General features: G+C 41.3%; 1 protein-coding gene across 3 annotated transcripts in view; it reads right to left on the bottom strand.

The window, feature by feature from the left end:
* Positions 1 to 2,966: 2,966 nt before the first annotated feature.
* Positions 2,967 to 15,669, bottom strand: part of cgnl1 (cingulin-like 1) — a 126,630-nt gene continuing 113,927 nt past the window's right edge. For all 3 annotated transcript variants that reach the window (XM_055661227.1, XM_055661228.1, XM_055661225.1), the window contains exons 15-19: positions 14,223 to 14,306; positions 12,421 to 12,545; positions 7,985 to 8,093; positions 7,309 to 7,472; positions 2,967 to 6,274 (exon numbers count right to left, since the gene is read on the bottom strand). In XM_055661227.1, the coding sequence (XP_055517202.1) occupies positions 6,154 to 6,274; positions 7,309 to 7,472; positions 7,985 to 8,093; positions 12,421 to 12,545; positions 14,223 to 14,306 (603 nt within the window). In that variant the 3' untranslated portion in view covers positions 2,967 to 6,153. The remainder of the gene's footprint in view (positions 6,275 to 7,308; positions 7,473 to 7,984; positions 8,094 to 12,420; positions 12,546 to 14,222; positions 14,307 to 15,669) is intronic.

The following is a 15,669-nucleotide window of genomic DNA, read 5'->3' on the forward strand; positions in this document are numbered from 1 at the left end:
GAAAGGCAGGTTTGTTTTCCCTGAAGCAGAAAATATAGGAGGGGGGGGATACGATACAATACAATAGATCTTTATTTATCCCAGGAGGGAAATTGATCTGCTAACAGTCATAAAACACAAAATACACGAAACATGAAATTAAAGTGACGAGTGGAAAGGATTGGAATGTGCAAATGTTGTGGGGGGGGAGGGGTTATATGACAATGACATTTGTAGATAGCACCTATTATTTTAATGGCTATAAATAAAGAACAAGGATGTGGTTTATCTGGTGCTGGGCGTTGGCTGTGAATCGTGTGGAATGCGTGCGCTCCCATTCTTCACATCCAGAAGTTAAACAGCAGAAAACAATTGGCTTCAGCATTAATTTACTTTGTTATGAAAAGTGGTTGTTAATTTAAACCATCCAACCCAAACCTCATTAAGAGAGCAGGATGCAAGATTGGCGTCAGTGTTACAACCTTAACCCAGCCCTTTCTTGCTGGAAGCAGCAACCGTAGACTACTTCCAAGATTAATTCATCTCAACATTTCAGTCAATAAAATATTTGGCTTGGGTCCAAAATGCACCAAAAACTCAACTACAAGATATATATTGTACATGTATAGTGACTTGTTTACACTCGTATCATGCTTGTTTACACTCGTCCACTCCTGTCCACGTGATGTATCAATCCCCATCGCATGCAACTTTACTACAAATACTGTGATTTAAATAATACCTACATACTGTATCACTGAGAATGCAATATTGTGCTTCTCATGAAGTCCCTGGATTCAGGATTGCCATCAATACTAAAGGCAGATGAGATTACCACCTTGCACACCAGATATTGAAAGCAGTTGTTATCTGTTTTCAATCAGATGGGTCTCCTCATTGTAACATTCTACAATTATATACAAGAGCTGAGAAAGTACAGTCAGACATGCCGCAAAATAGATTGAGGTTAATTCTGGGGTGGAGCCACAATCCAGGAAGTGATACATTTCTCCAGCCCATCTCGGCCAAGAGTGAAGTAGACAACCAACTGTTTAACATCTTAAATGATTAAAACTGATTGATGAGCAACCCAAAGTTGCAGCTGTAAGCAAAATGAATTCCAGTGTACACATGGGCTAGTAACACTGGGAGGAAAGGGATGGATGGTTGTGGCTTTGGGTCAGTCAAGGTGAGTGGAATACGTAGCCGTTTAGTGGTGTAACCAGAGTCGGGGCATCTTTAGATATTTGGAAGTTAACCTGGAGCATGTGAACGGCTAAAGCAGGTGAAGGATGAAACCTTGGGGGGAAATCTGGTACCAATTGTAGGGCAACAGTGAGGGTGAAGCCCCTGGGTGGGTGGTGAATCTGTGGAATTCTTTGCCACAAAAGGCTGTGGAGGCCAAGTCAATGGATATTTTTAAAGCGGTGATAGATAGGTTTTTGATAGGTTCTTGATTAGTACGGGGGTTTGATGGGGGAGAGATAGATCAGTCATGATTGAATGGTGGGGTGGACTTGATGGGCTGAATGGCCTAATTCTGCTCCTATCACTTATGAACTTATGATCTAATAATTCCATTGGGTTGGGTAGAACTCTGATACCGGAGCTGTGGTCCCAAAGCAGGTGTGGAGAATGTTGAATATATAAACAAATAATATATTTACATTCACAGTATCACACAATATAATTCTAGTGTGCTCATCTTTTGCTCAGGTTACATTGGGTTCAAGCCTCACTTGCCAGACTCTTGCCGAATCAAATGTTACTGCATTATTAGCGGCATTAAAACACTGCTTTCAGGTAGATATATTTAAAAAATCCATGGCAAATGTGCCTTAGAACATCTGAAAGGGTTTGTGAAAGGCTCCATATAAATGTATGAGTGAGACAGGCAGCATCTCTGGAGAGAAGGAATGGGTGACGTTTCAGGTCGAGACCCTAGTCTGAAGAAGGGTCTCGACCCGAAATGTCACCCATTCCTTCTCCCCAGAGATGCTGCCTGTCCTGCTAAGTTACTCCAACTTTTTGTGTCTATCTTCGGTTTAAACCAACATTTCAGTTCTTTCCTACACATATGTATACAGTATGTATAATATCCCCTTTAGAAACAAGTGGATGATGCACAATACTTGGACTCTGCTGCCCTCTAATGGGTGGTTCAGTAAAGAGCAGCAAAAGCAAACATACACAAGTAGCAAAATGTGAAACTGTGTGTAGTGAAACAGCCACTGAAAAACCCTTCTACAGAAATCCCACAACTACAATTAACTGCCACAATAGTAAGTTCATCAAACTGTTACAATGCAAATGACATTACATTTTTTATCAAGATATGAGCAAATTGGGAATATTACTAAATAGTTTAACAAGTATCAATCAACAATTTTTACACTGATTTTCATACAATAATTTATACTTTATTCAGCTAAATAAGGAAAATGCTTTATTCCTGGTGTACGGAAAACTGATTAACAGTTAGAATTACTGGCTCATTTTAAACAAATTACTTTTATATGACCTCAACTTGATAAACGAGTTGCAATAACTTTATTTAGAACAAATCTTCAGGGAAAAAAATCTTCTGAAGATAGATTAAAGGAAGTTTTTCAGTTGTGGAATATGTTCACAAACAAAGATGTACTGGAGGGAATATAGTAAATGATCACAAAATTAATATCTGCGAACAATAAAGATACATTGTTGAACGTTAGTGAGCCATGTATAAAGAGACTGGTTAATACAATAGAAATAGAAAATAGTCAAAAGTCAAAACATCTTTGTCCAGTTGTTTTTTGATGCCGGAAACAGTCCCAAAACTATTTGAAAAAATTCATATCACTTGCACTGTTAAAATGTGACCAAGATCGCTTTCAAAATGATTCTAGAAAGAACAGGAGTGAGGCTCTTTCGGCAAACACAGTGTTCGACAAACATTATTCAAGGAATACGGAGGAGCAGAAAAGATGAGAATAATGAAACTATGATTAAGAATGATTTTAAAACTTTATTTATTGTAAGTGGTGTCTTACAGCTTTTTCTGCATGGAGGTAGCTTCAGAGTTTAAAAACAGTGGACAATTCTAATGCCCAAAAGGCAAACTAGTAAATGTAGTGATGTAAGACATTCAGCAGTAGTGGAATTTAAGACATCCAAATACAAATGTCCAGAGTCCTGTTACAATAAATCATGTTAAATGCTGGCAGATATATTGCACTTTATTGATTGTCACTCAATGTGCATTTAATCTAGCATCAATTATACATTACATAAGTAATACAAATCAGCTTAGCAACATTTTTATACAATATTTATAAAATGTCATTGTTATCCAAACCAAAATGGCAAGTATTAAAATAATATCGTGTAACCTTCTTATTGAATAAAATGTTGAAAGTCCAAACTATTTTGAATAACTGGTTTATCATTAAAAGCACAAATAATGTCGCCTCTAGTCAAGCTTTATATTCAAACAGTGGTATTTTTGATATTGCCATATTATCTATGTAATAGCAATATAAAGAAACATTCAATGGTAGAGGCAGAATTTAAGTGTTCCTCGCAAGTAAAATATTTGTTGAAAATAAATGCAAATTTCTTCTAACTTTTGATTGAGATTAATTTTAATTACACATGGAAGGAAATGAAGACGCCATCAAATTCTTTACCACTTGGACCTCCGGTTACATTTTGTCTGAATTATTTTCCCCTCCACATGACATTCTGAAGCATGGTTTAACACTAAAGGGGTCGCATCCTTATCCCTCAAATGTCGACCCATGATAGTATGACCCTGATAATGAAGGAGATAGAGAGCAAGCAGTGGACAGGCTGGAAGCCAGTGGTTTACACTCCCTCCAACTCACATGGATACAACAACAGACCAATTTCCCAAGCAGAGTGATGGGGCCCTGAGAAGAGTGGCCAGCTATTCCAGGCACAGCTGGCTCGGATATTCAACATGAAGATTGTCCAATAGTCCAACACACTAGGAAATAGGGAGCTGCGACAGGAAGGGAAGACTGGGGAAGGGAATCCTACAAGGAAGGGTGCTAAACATTGCTAGCAGTATAAGAAGTGTTAGAAAGGAGTTTACATACTACACATGTCCATTCTTTCCTCTCCAGTGTAACAAACCAAAAGAACCCCCACAAGTATTAAATCTGGATCAGAAGCAAAAGCACCAGCTTGTTGGAGTTGATGGGATGTGCGAGGTACAGAGGGCAGAGAGTTGATGGTGTTGTTGCCAGCTCACTCAGACAGATAGGTTTCTACCGATGCCACAACACTTTAAAGACAAGAGACTGCGGGAATCTGGAGCAACAAGTAATCTGCTGGAGGATCTCAGTGGGTCGGGCAGCATCTGTGGGGAAGGAAGGAGTGGTCAACGCTTCGGGTCGAAACCCTGTGACATGCGAGTCCTAATGCAAGGTCTCAACCCGACATATCGACCATTCCTTTCCACCCATAGCTGCTGCTCGAATCCACTGAGTTCCTCCAACAGATAGTTTGTTGCTACCCAATTGTGACTCGTGACAGGCACATTCATAGAAGCCAGCTTCATTTGACAGGGCTGGCTACTTGGTGAACAGTATAATAATCCACAGAGGACTGGGGTGGAGGGTCTGTTGATGCTGGGGTTATAGAACAAGTGGCAGTAACCTGAGGCTGTGGAGAAGGGACTGAAGTTCATGGGGTGCAGGGGTATCGGGATGGTGGCACGGCTATATTATGAGCTGTGGACAAGGGAAGGTGGAGGTGGAGAGAATGGGGCCTAGTTTTTGTAGGTCAGTTTACTGGGCCAGCCCTGGGTCACAAACCTGGTTGCAAAGGCACTTATCAGGCCAGCCATACCGCTGCTGGGTTTCCCAGACTTCAGGAAACGCCAAGTTAACACAAAAAAAACAGTCAAAGCAGAAGCACGGAACGTCCACCAGAAGTTTCATCGACCGGCTCACCTCCTGAAACGGGACTGTTTGGCCACCCTTCACCCTGCCTCCTTATATATGGGATGGGGGCATGTCCAAAGATCCTATAGCAAAGCTTTGCTATAAGATCTTTGGGCATGTCTCTGATTACGAGCATTTCCTCCTTCCATTCAGATGTTTTTTTATGGGGGGTGGGGGGGGGGTGTTGTTTAAATTGACCAACAGAATTTGAGGTGTGCCCCTTGTCAAAATATCAGCCCTGGTCGATGAGCAAGTCAGGCACCACAACCCCCAACATGGTTCCGTGCTGCCGTGTGTACAGTGTTTAAACTTGGGGCCAAATTCTAACCCAAGTTGTCAGTGGTAGGTGGTGAAACACACAGCAGGATCACACACACACAGGCACGTTCACACAAACACTCCAAGATGTGACTCTGCACACAACGTGAAGTGTAGAAATCGATGGTACCCAGTGATACAGTGTGCAGGTGTGTGTGCAACCAGCGACCAATACACTTATTTTTGTTGTGCAAGTGACCAAAAATGATGAACACAAAGTGCTGGAATAACTCCGCAAGTCAGGCAGCATCTCTGGAGGACATGGATAGGCAACGCCTTGGGTTGGGACTATCTTCGGACTGATTGTAGTGGGGGGGAGAAAGCTGAGGAATAGGGCAGCACAAAGCCTGGTGAGTGATAGGTGGAGATGGTGGGGTGGGGGGGGGGGGGGGGGGGGGGGGGGGGGGTGTTAGATGGGTGTACAAAAGCAGAGATGAAAATGATCAAAGGCACATTAAAGATGATTGTTTTCTCCAAATGACACAAAATTTGGCCAAGAAACCGTAGGTATTGTTGGCACTGTAACAGTTTAACTTAAAGGAAAGAAATATTTGTAGTTTAAATGTATTTACAACCTGCACACACATTAAAATCTAATTGCTAATTTATTTAAAAAATAGATTTTAAATTCTCTTCAAAATGAATGAGCAGGAAAACATGTCCTTCTGTTATTTCTTCAAATGGCTCCAAATACACAAACCCAGTACGTTACAAGTGAGGCAACAGAAAAGGTATTGAACGATACTTTCACAAGACAAATAGTATCATTGAGAGACTCGTTACTAAAAATTAGGAACATGTAGCATCTGGTACAGTTAATTGTCATTTCTTGCAAGATATATTAATTAACCTATTAAATTCCCCTCTTCCCTTTGTCACTTTGTTTAGCTTCAGGTTAGATGAGATCCTACAAATCACCTTCCCTCGATGGTTTAAAATCTGTGTCATAGATACTGTCTTCATCTGTACTGTAATCATTTTCATAATCATTTAGACGTGAGGATGAAACTTTTGATGAATTTTTTCGTCTGTAAATAAAATGATTAAAATAACAATTTAATTTGCACCATTGAAGTATGCGGTTTTTATTTTAAACAGTGAACAAAATAAATGAACCAGTGAGCAATATGAAACAAAGAAAAATATTTTACCCATGGGATTTTGTAAAAATCTTGTTACATTAACAAATTGATTTAAGCCACCTTGACCAGTGAGCAAAGGCATTTTAAGCTGCAAAAGTCCCCAATTACGTTGATCATGGCCACCTTCAAAGGAAAAGGTGATAGTGTTGAACACCTCACCTTACACCCATTTGGTCTCTTCTGAAACCAGGCTACAAGCAGTATTCTTTGCCTTCGATCAGATCTATGGCCTCGAATCTAACCTCATGTATGTCGTGACTGCTTGATCCATGTAGTTCAGAGCCACAGTTCTCCAGCCCAATGATCTTTCCAGACGGCTGATGATCTGTGCACAACAGACCTTAACGATGTATGAAGGAGGTCACTGAAACTCCATTCTCAAGGACAGCATTGCCTCAGTCTTCATTACAGACATCCTATTAAAATGCGGACAGCTGGAAACTGCCAAATCCCAATATAGAGACCTCCGTGACACTGACTGCCAGCCTCTTGAGTGAAGGTCTGGATTACCCAAAGAACATACCTCCTGCAGGCACCTTTCCACGGGGCATGTCCACAGTCCTGTTCTTAGCAAGAAACAACAGTGGCACCTTAACCCGTTTGGTCTCACACTGTTAAAAAATACTGTATTCCCTTCGTTCTACCCGATCCTCCGCCTGCTTTTCTGCAGCTGATAACTAACTAATTTTCTCACTTTCCCAATTCTGACAAAGGAACTAGGTAGGGCACAAAACGTGAAGTCTGCTTCTCTTTCTACAAATGCTGCCTACTTGCGGAGTTTCCAGCAATTTGTGTTTCAGATTTCCAGCATAACGGGGACCTGCATTGTAGTCTTAACTCAAATATAATCACAGAACAATTATTTTACAATACCTGCCAGACGCACCTCAGCTGCATTTTGGAAACAGACAACAACCTACCTGAGATCTTTCTTTAATGAATTCATTTGTCCTTGGATTTCTTCATTGGCTTCTACTTGTTCTTCCAACTCTCTCTGTATCTTTCTTTTCCCATTTTCCAGGCGGTCTATTTCTTCCTCTGCTTCATCCACTTGTCTTTTCAATGCTTTTAATCGTAGATTCAACTGGAAAGTTGCAAAGTTAATGACAAACAGCACATTTCTTACAAGCCAGAGAGAAACATTTTAATGTGATTAAATTGCGTTTCATTAATATGTGGCTAAGATTAGTTTAAATAAGGCTCATCCAGCTTCACGCCTACCCATTCATCCCAAATGATTTTATTTAAACATGCTTGAAAATTTAAAAAAATTAAAATATCACCAATACTTGACTGGTTGGGCAGCATTTCAGGTCAATGAGAGCCATCAGTACCAAATTTCCAGCATTTTTTGTTTTAATTTCAGATTTCCTTCAATTGCAGTTTAATGCAGGTGTATGTATTTTTAAACATTCCCTATTTACAGTCGGCTATAGTTGGTTATCAGCTTTCATAGTGATTCCACACGAGTTGCTTCAAACTTGGCCTGCCTAGAATCATGGCGTTGCCGTGGTAACTGTAAGAGTTAGGCCTCCCACCCTCCAGGGACCCTAACTGATGCCAGAAAACACTGCCTCGCTATTTTATGCCTCGTACCTGATCCTTTTGGTCCGTCAGATGGAGGCGTTCATCATCTATTTGCAGCATTAACTCCTTGGCCTTTCTTTCAAGTTTGCGATTGTTCAGTTGCAGACTAGATCTCTCTCTGAAACAGATTTGACAAAAGACATTCGAAGTGCGCATAACAGGAAGATTTCAGAGTCATCATTACATATTACATTTTCAACCTTTCAATCGTGTTCTGTTGCAATTTGTACATTGGTCCACAATATCGGCAATGCCTGGCAGTATTTAAAAAGCACTTTTATGGTCTAACTCATTTATTGAATGGTGTCAGTGAAAAATTGGCTGAACTGTGCAGCGAGCTCTAAAATCAGGTAACTTATATCTTAGTCAGAGAGGGAGGCAATAGTGGTAATAGGAGAATAATAGGAGCATTTTGATCCTCTTGCTTATTCACTGGAATGACATCAGCCTACACCACATAGGGATTAATATCTGTAAATAGTTAGCCAATACTAATGGTAAAATAAATCATTGCTGAAGCAATGCAAGCAAATGCTGAAGTTGTAACAGTTTAATCTCAGCTCACTGTACAAGTTTCCTAAGGATTTAAATATAGCTACAGCAATGTACTTTTGCTGACACGGATATATTGTTATTCCTGTTTTTATTGCATTTTTTCTGAATTAAGCAATTTGCTGCAGGTATGAATGCCATCCATTAAACTGGACCTTATTTAATCAGAACAAGTCCATCGGCACAAATTGGTTTCTTTATGTGTGCAGCTGGTGATTATATTTTAGTCCAGATCCAATCTCTATGTGCCACTTTTAGCTGTATGTTACTTCATTTCCCTCTGCAGTGTTGTCATTACATTCATGGTCAAATCTGTTCATCGGCTCAGCATTAGCTTCCCCATTGGGAGCAAGCACTTCCGAGTTTGCTAAATCTCCTTGGTTATTGTGGACCTACTTGCACGTGCTGTGACTGTGTTGATTCAGCTTTTCGCTCATTAGAAAAATAACTTTTAAAGCACATTTACAAGGAACAAAACTCTGCTTTTTGTTTAAACGCATACAAAATGGCATTGATCAAGACAGGACAAGTATGAAATAACAAATATATAAATGGATGGGAATGGTTTAGAGTGACATGGGCCAAACACAGCCTCATAGGTCTAGCTTAGATGGGGCATCTTTGTCAGCGTGGACAAGTGGGTTAAAGGCCTGTTTCCATGTTGTGCCACTCATTGAATCCTTATTAATAAAAAATCAAAGCCCAGGGTCTTTCACCCAGTAAACTTGCTCTGTCATTCAAAGAGACATTGGCTGTTCTACAACAATACAGTATTGATGGAACAAAACAAACCCAAAAGGATAGGCAGTGTTAGGGAGAGTGCAGGCAACATACATGGGCATGACCATGCACCGAAGGAGCCAGGACACTTGGCAGTAGGGTTGACAACTGTCCCGTATATTGGGCTAAAAAGGTTTGTCCCATATGGGACCACCCTTTTCCAGTATTTGACTGCTATTACGCAGGTCACAGGGACTGTCGGATCGCAGCAGCGCATCAGGTCCCGCCTCACCCGTCCCGATGTAGTGCAGCCCATGGAGTGCAGCAGCAGCAGTGCCTCGCCCATGGCCCCGTCGGTCGGCAGCCCGGCCAGCTGCCTACCTTCGAACCTGGCCAGCTACCTTACCGCCGACTCCACCACCCCTCCTTCTCATGGCGATCATTGGTTCATGAGTTGGATGGGGTGCCGGACTTTGCACGCGACATTGCGTGGCCCGGGCTGGCCCACCCGCTGGGCTTTGTGTGCAGTCCAGCACCCGGGCCAACTCATCATTCACCCAGCCACGGCCAAGTCGGTCAACGAATCGCCATCGGGAATTTGTTCCTTATTTTGACCTTTTGTCCCTTATTTGGGAGTGAGAGTGTTGGCGACCCTACTTGACAGTGTCATGGGGCAAGCACTATATTCACCTGAAACTCGGGTTCAAATCGGACCAATTGGGTGAAATTCCTAACTATTTTTCAAACTCAATTTAATAATTATCATCTTTGGATTGACAGTATCAACCCCTTCTTTCATGAGCTGAATTGGGCCACAAGAATTTATTGTGAGAGCAAAGTGTGAAGTTTTTCTTGTACCTGGAGTCTTTCATTTTGCAGGAAACTCTATTTCATCATGGGTGCTCTTGCATAGGAGATGGATTATTGCCATTAAAGCTCTGCACAAGAAAAAATTTGCTGCCGGGTCTGCAGAAACTGATGGCCAGCTAGCTGTGCATGAGGAAGCTGCACATCATGACCCCCACCAAGCGATGGACAAACCACAGTGTCAGGGAGCTTGGGTACAGAATTATCTGGATCATCTCAATGACCCTGCATCAGTGTTGCATCTCCTGTGTCCCATTTGTTCCAAAGCATTTACCAAACATCATTTAGAGGTACAAACAAGGAACTGTAGATGGTGTCCTTTGCACAAAAGGACACAAAGTGTTTGCGTAACTCAGTGAGTTATGCCCCTGTCCCACTTTCCCGAGTTACTCACGAATTCTCCCGCGTTTTCCCCTTGATTCAAACTCGGAGAATGTCCGTAGTCCGTAGGAGGCCCTAGCAAGTCCGTAGATATTTTGTAGCGGCTCGTAATGCCAGCCGTAGGTACTCGGGGCATCAGGTAAGTCAGGACGTTTTTCAACATGTTGAAAAATGTACACGAGTAAAGAAAATAGCCCCGAGTACCCACGGCTGGCTATTACCGTAATTCTCCGAGTTTGAATCAAGTGGCAAACTCGGGACAAATCGTGAGTAACTCGGGAAAGTGGGACAGGCACTTAAGAGGGACATGGTGAGTTAGACAGCATTCCTGAAGAACATGGATAGGCAATGATCAGGGTCATTTTATCATTTAAAGGTAACCCAAGATGATTTTTTTTCTAAAAGTGATGCATATTCATGTTTTAAACTAACTGCAATTTTGTATGTTTTTAAATCATTCATTCTGTTAAATTTGTTTCAATAACTTCCAAAAATTATTCAACTTTTTCCAGCCATTTCCGCACGTGGCTTAAGTATGGGTTGCCGTGATAATGCCAGCTGTTTGTCGGATGTGGGGGGTGTAACAGCACTGTACAAACACAGCACAGGTGCGGAGCTAGTGTGAGTGAGGGCCTGCCCCACTGTATGAGGTAATACAAGAGTTCTCCCGGGTTTCCCTTGATTCGAACTCGGCGAATTACGGTAATAGCCGCTCGTAGGTACTCGGGGCTCTCGTGGACATTTTTCAACATGTTGAAAAATCTTCATGAGCTTACCGCGTTTCCCGAGTACCTGCCGTTGGCGTTACGAGCCGCTAAGAGACGTCCCGAGCTCCTACGTACTTACCACAAGTTAGATTTTTTTTTAAACTCGGGAGAGCTCTTATAGTGGGACAGGCCTTTTAGGCTGCAGGACCTTATCAGTGCAATCCAACACAAACCTCCCGTCACCGTAGCTTAAGTTTCTTAACATGGGTAACACAAAATCCACATCGCAGAGTTTACATTATTTCAAACAATTCAGTAAAGTCAGCTCCCAACTTAAAGTTTTCTTACTGTTCTACTCTTTGTTCCATCATTTCTTAATGCAGGAGAGACAGTTCAGATTTCACAACTAAGTGGTGGGGATTTCACCCCTTTTTTATTGCCAGAAAGTAATCAAAAAGAAAAAATAGACAAAAAAGACTGCAGATGCTAGAAATCCGTGAGGAAGCTGCACATCATGATGGCACCAAGCGATGTACAAACTCCGTGCAGGGAGGGAGAGACAGAATTAATGGATCATCTCAATGACCCTTCATCAGAACTTGGAAGGCACCAAAAGCAATGATGTCACCTGCTGTTCACCATAATTGTCACTTTTCTGCCCCTTGGAACTTGCGGGGCATGAAAGAAACAACAATGGTTGAGAGCAGGTGACACAATTGCTTTTTGGTGCCTGATTAGAGGGGGGGGGGGGTGGGGGGGGAAGGAAATGCATGCTCACTCCCAGATGATCTATCTGCAGGATGATCTATGGGGAAGATAACTGGAGGCAGTTGAGTGGGGAAGAAAAATGCTGGAACTGTGGAATATAAAACCCAGCAGTTGCTGGAAATCTAAAATGAAAGCGAATGCTGGAATTAAAGAGATCAGATATCCTCTGTGGAGAGAGAATTTAGAGTTAAATGGTCATATCACTTACTATTAATATCCAGTCAGTTAATATCAAGATATATTCACTATATTTTCATGCTCAACATCTCTGCTGCAAATTTGTTGCTGGAGCCAATGCTGATCTATCTATTTCTCCACCGAATTAAATTAAATAATCCGATCCTCAAGATCAGTTTACGAAACACATTATTGTATTAAAGCAACATGCTTATTTGCAAGGTGGATGATAAAGTCAGATTGATTCTGTTTTTATGGAAAGTCACCTCCTACCTTTCCTCATCTTCCAGACGTTCCCCCAGCTCCTGAATCCGTGCTTCGAGCTGAGTAACAATCCCTTCCTTAGTCTGTTTCTGAGAACCTTCCAGATGTGCAATTCTGCTCCTTAGATCTTTGTGCTGCGATTAAATATCATTTTAATCAAAATTGTTGGCAAACACTCACTTCTGGAACTGTGAATACATTGGCTTCGCTCATCTAGTAATTACTAACTTGCAACTTGTGTTTCAAGTTTGGAAAGAACTGTATTTTAATGTTAACCACTTCAACTTAATTTACAGCGTGAAAATTAAATATATCAGATCACATTTCAAGTTTGTTGCTTATCTTGTCTCTATTTTTTTAAAATCAGACATTTACACTAATTAGCATAACACTGGTATCTGGACTGTTGCAATATTAAACAAAATTTGAACACATTTGGATATTCTTTGGAAGCTATTTTAACAGCATGCACACCAACACATGTTTGGTAAGATATCGAGGTATCTTTGTCCAATAATGCCAAACATTGCAAGCGTTCATTTCTTTCAGTTGACAAATAAACCAATTGGCAATCCCAACATGTGATATTCGATCCTTGTGGTTGTTACCAGAACATGATATTAACAGGCAGGTGGAATATGCATAGCACCAGCATACAGTAGGTTCTGCACAGACTGACATATCAAAGTCAACAATTTGGTCAAGTTTATCGCTATCTAGAAGATAGACACAAAGATTGATGTGCCTTCTTTATAATTAAATAAACAAAACAAACAAACAAAAGAAAGCAAACTCAATGCTGGCATTTATTTAAAGAGGGCTTGTATACAAAAACAGGGATGTAATGTTGAAGCTTTATCAGGCACTGGTAAGGCCGCATTTGGAATATTGTGAGCAATTTTGGGCACCAAATCTGCGGACAGATGTGCTGGCTCTGGAGAGGGTCCAGAGGAGGTTCACAAGAATGATCCCAGGAATGAGTAGGTTAACCTATGATGAGCGTTTGTCGGCACCGGGCCTGTACTCGCTGGAGTTTAGAAGAATGAGGGGGGACCTAATTGAAACCTAATAGAGAAAGGCTTGGAAAGAGTGGCTGTGGAGAGGATGTTTTCATTAGTGGGAGAGTCTAGAACTAGAGGTCATAGCCCCCAGAATTAAAGGACGTTCTTTTAGGTGAAATCTCTTTAGTCAGAGGGTGGTGAATCTGTGGAATCCTTTGTCACAGAAGGCTGTGAGGCTAAGTCAGTGGATAAGTTTAAGGTCGAGATAGATTCTTGATTAGTACAGGTGTCAGAGGTTAACACAGGTGTTAAGGCAGGAGAATGGGGTTTGAAGGAAGAGATAGATCAGCCATCATTGAATGGCGAAGTAGACTTATGGGCCGAATGGCCTTATTCTACTCCTATTCATTATGACCTCAATTTCATGACAAAGCTGTTGTCGATGAACAGAAAGACCCATTGCAATTGGAACAACTGCTCAAGAGCTTCCATAGATGTCGAATCTTTAACTCGGCCCAATGACCCATGAATATCCAGGACAAAGTACATTGATGTAACAATCTGAAAGAGTCAGCAGCTTTAAAAACCGACACAAAATGCTGGAGCTATTCAGTGGGTCAGGCAGCATCCCTGGAGAAAGGAATAGGTGACGTTTCGGGTCGGGACCCTTCCTCATACCTCAGAACATTTGACGCCAATTTTGTTTTGTAAACGTGGTGTGCATTACTATTTGTGTTGATGGTTTTACTAATTCATGGCTGCATTATTGGACATCAATACTGCACTACTGATCTACTGCCTATAAGGTACCTGTCTCTCAAGTGAAATCTTGTCACACTCCAGATCTTGCCTTGCAGCTCTCTCCTGGAACAGCTCATTTCGCATCTGCTCGATCTGTCAAAGAAAGAGAAAAGTAGTCAGGGATGGCTCCCACCGAAACATCTTCAGAATTCATTCCAATCTGTAGAGCAAAGGGCTCAAAAATACCACAATCCATTTCATTATTTAATTGCTCAAGAATTTTCTTCATGATAAAGTTTTCTTTTTATTTCATTATATGCAAATATCTTATTCATGTTATTTGATGTAAATTAAACATTAATTTTAAATATTAATATTATTGATATTTTATGTTTTTTAAATGTGTCACTATGTTAGTGATTACCTATATGTGTGTGTGTGTGTGTGTGTGTGTGTGTGTGTGTGTGTGTGTGTGTGTGTGTGTGTGTGTGTGTGTGTGTGTGTGTGTGTGTGTGTGTGTGTGTGTGTGGGTGCGCGTGTGTGTGCGTGGGTGTGCGGTGTGTGTGTGCGCGCGCATACGCGCTTGTGATGCCAGATTCGGCCTTTGATGCCTTGGTTCGCCAGCAACACACACTTAATCTCCGTCATTTTTTCCATTTTACTAGCTAATTCACTTTTCCATTCACTGATGCACTCCTCAAAACATTTTGACTTTTTTATGTACCCGTTTTCATCACAGTCTCTGCAATCATCAAAAACAAAGACATCACATATTTTATGTCGCAGTCAACAATATATCAGCGACAAGCAGTAAACATTGTATATCTTTATCAAGCTTGTGACTGAACCACAAAATATTTACAGAATCAGGTCATCTTGTATTGGTTTTGGTTCATGATGTACCGAGACAAGAGTGAAAATCATTGTTTTGTGCACTAGCCAGATAAATTATACCGTACACGAGTACAACAGGTAGAGCAATATAGGAAACAAAAAGAGTGCAGAATATAGTGTTTCAACGGCAGAGAAAGTGAAGATTTTTTTTAAATGCTAGGACGGTAACAAGGTAGATTGGAAGATTGGGATTCATTCCTCGCATGTCAAATACCATTGCTCATGTTCGGTACAGACTTCCTCTGATCTCCCTTCAAGTTATTTCACTTCAGACACAGGATCGAAGAGGGGAGCGCCCAGAATGACGCTGGAGAAAGCCAACAAAACTGGGAAACTTCACAGCAAACGGACAGATTCAGTCACCCAGCTCTGAGAGTAAGTCCTCAGTAAATGAAAGTGCTGGAGAAACTCAGCGGGTGTGGCAGCACCCGCTGAGTTTCTCCAGCACTTTTTGTCTACCTTCGATTTCCCCAGCACCTGCAGTTGCTTCTTGAACACAAGTCCTCAGTAAATAATGGGAACAATAATATTTAACAGTCTAATGGATTTGTCCTGCTCAATGTTGCTCACGAGGGCCTCAACGCGGGAATATTTTGCTTTTGTTTGTGGGGGGGGGGGTCAG

The sequence above is a fragment of the Leucoraja erinacea genome, chromosome 33 (assembly GCF_028641065.1).
Source record: "Leucoraja erinacea ecotype New England chromosome 33, Leri_hhj_1, whole genome shotgun sequence".
Classification (NCBI taxonomy): domain Eukaryota; kingdom Metazoa; phylum Chordata; class Chondrichthyes; order Rajiformes; family Rajidae; genus Leucoraja; species Leucoraja erinaceus.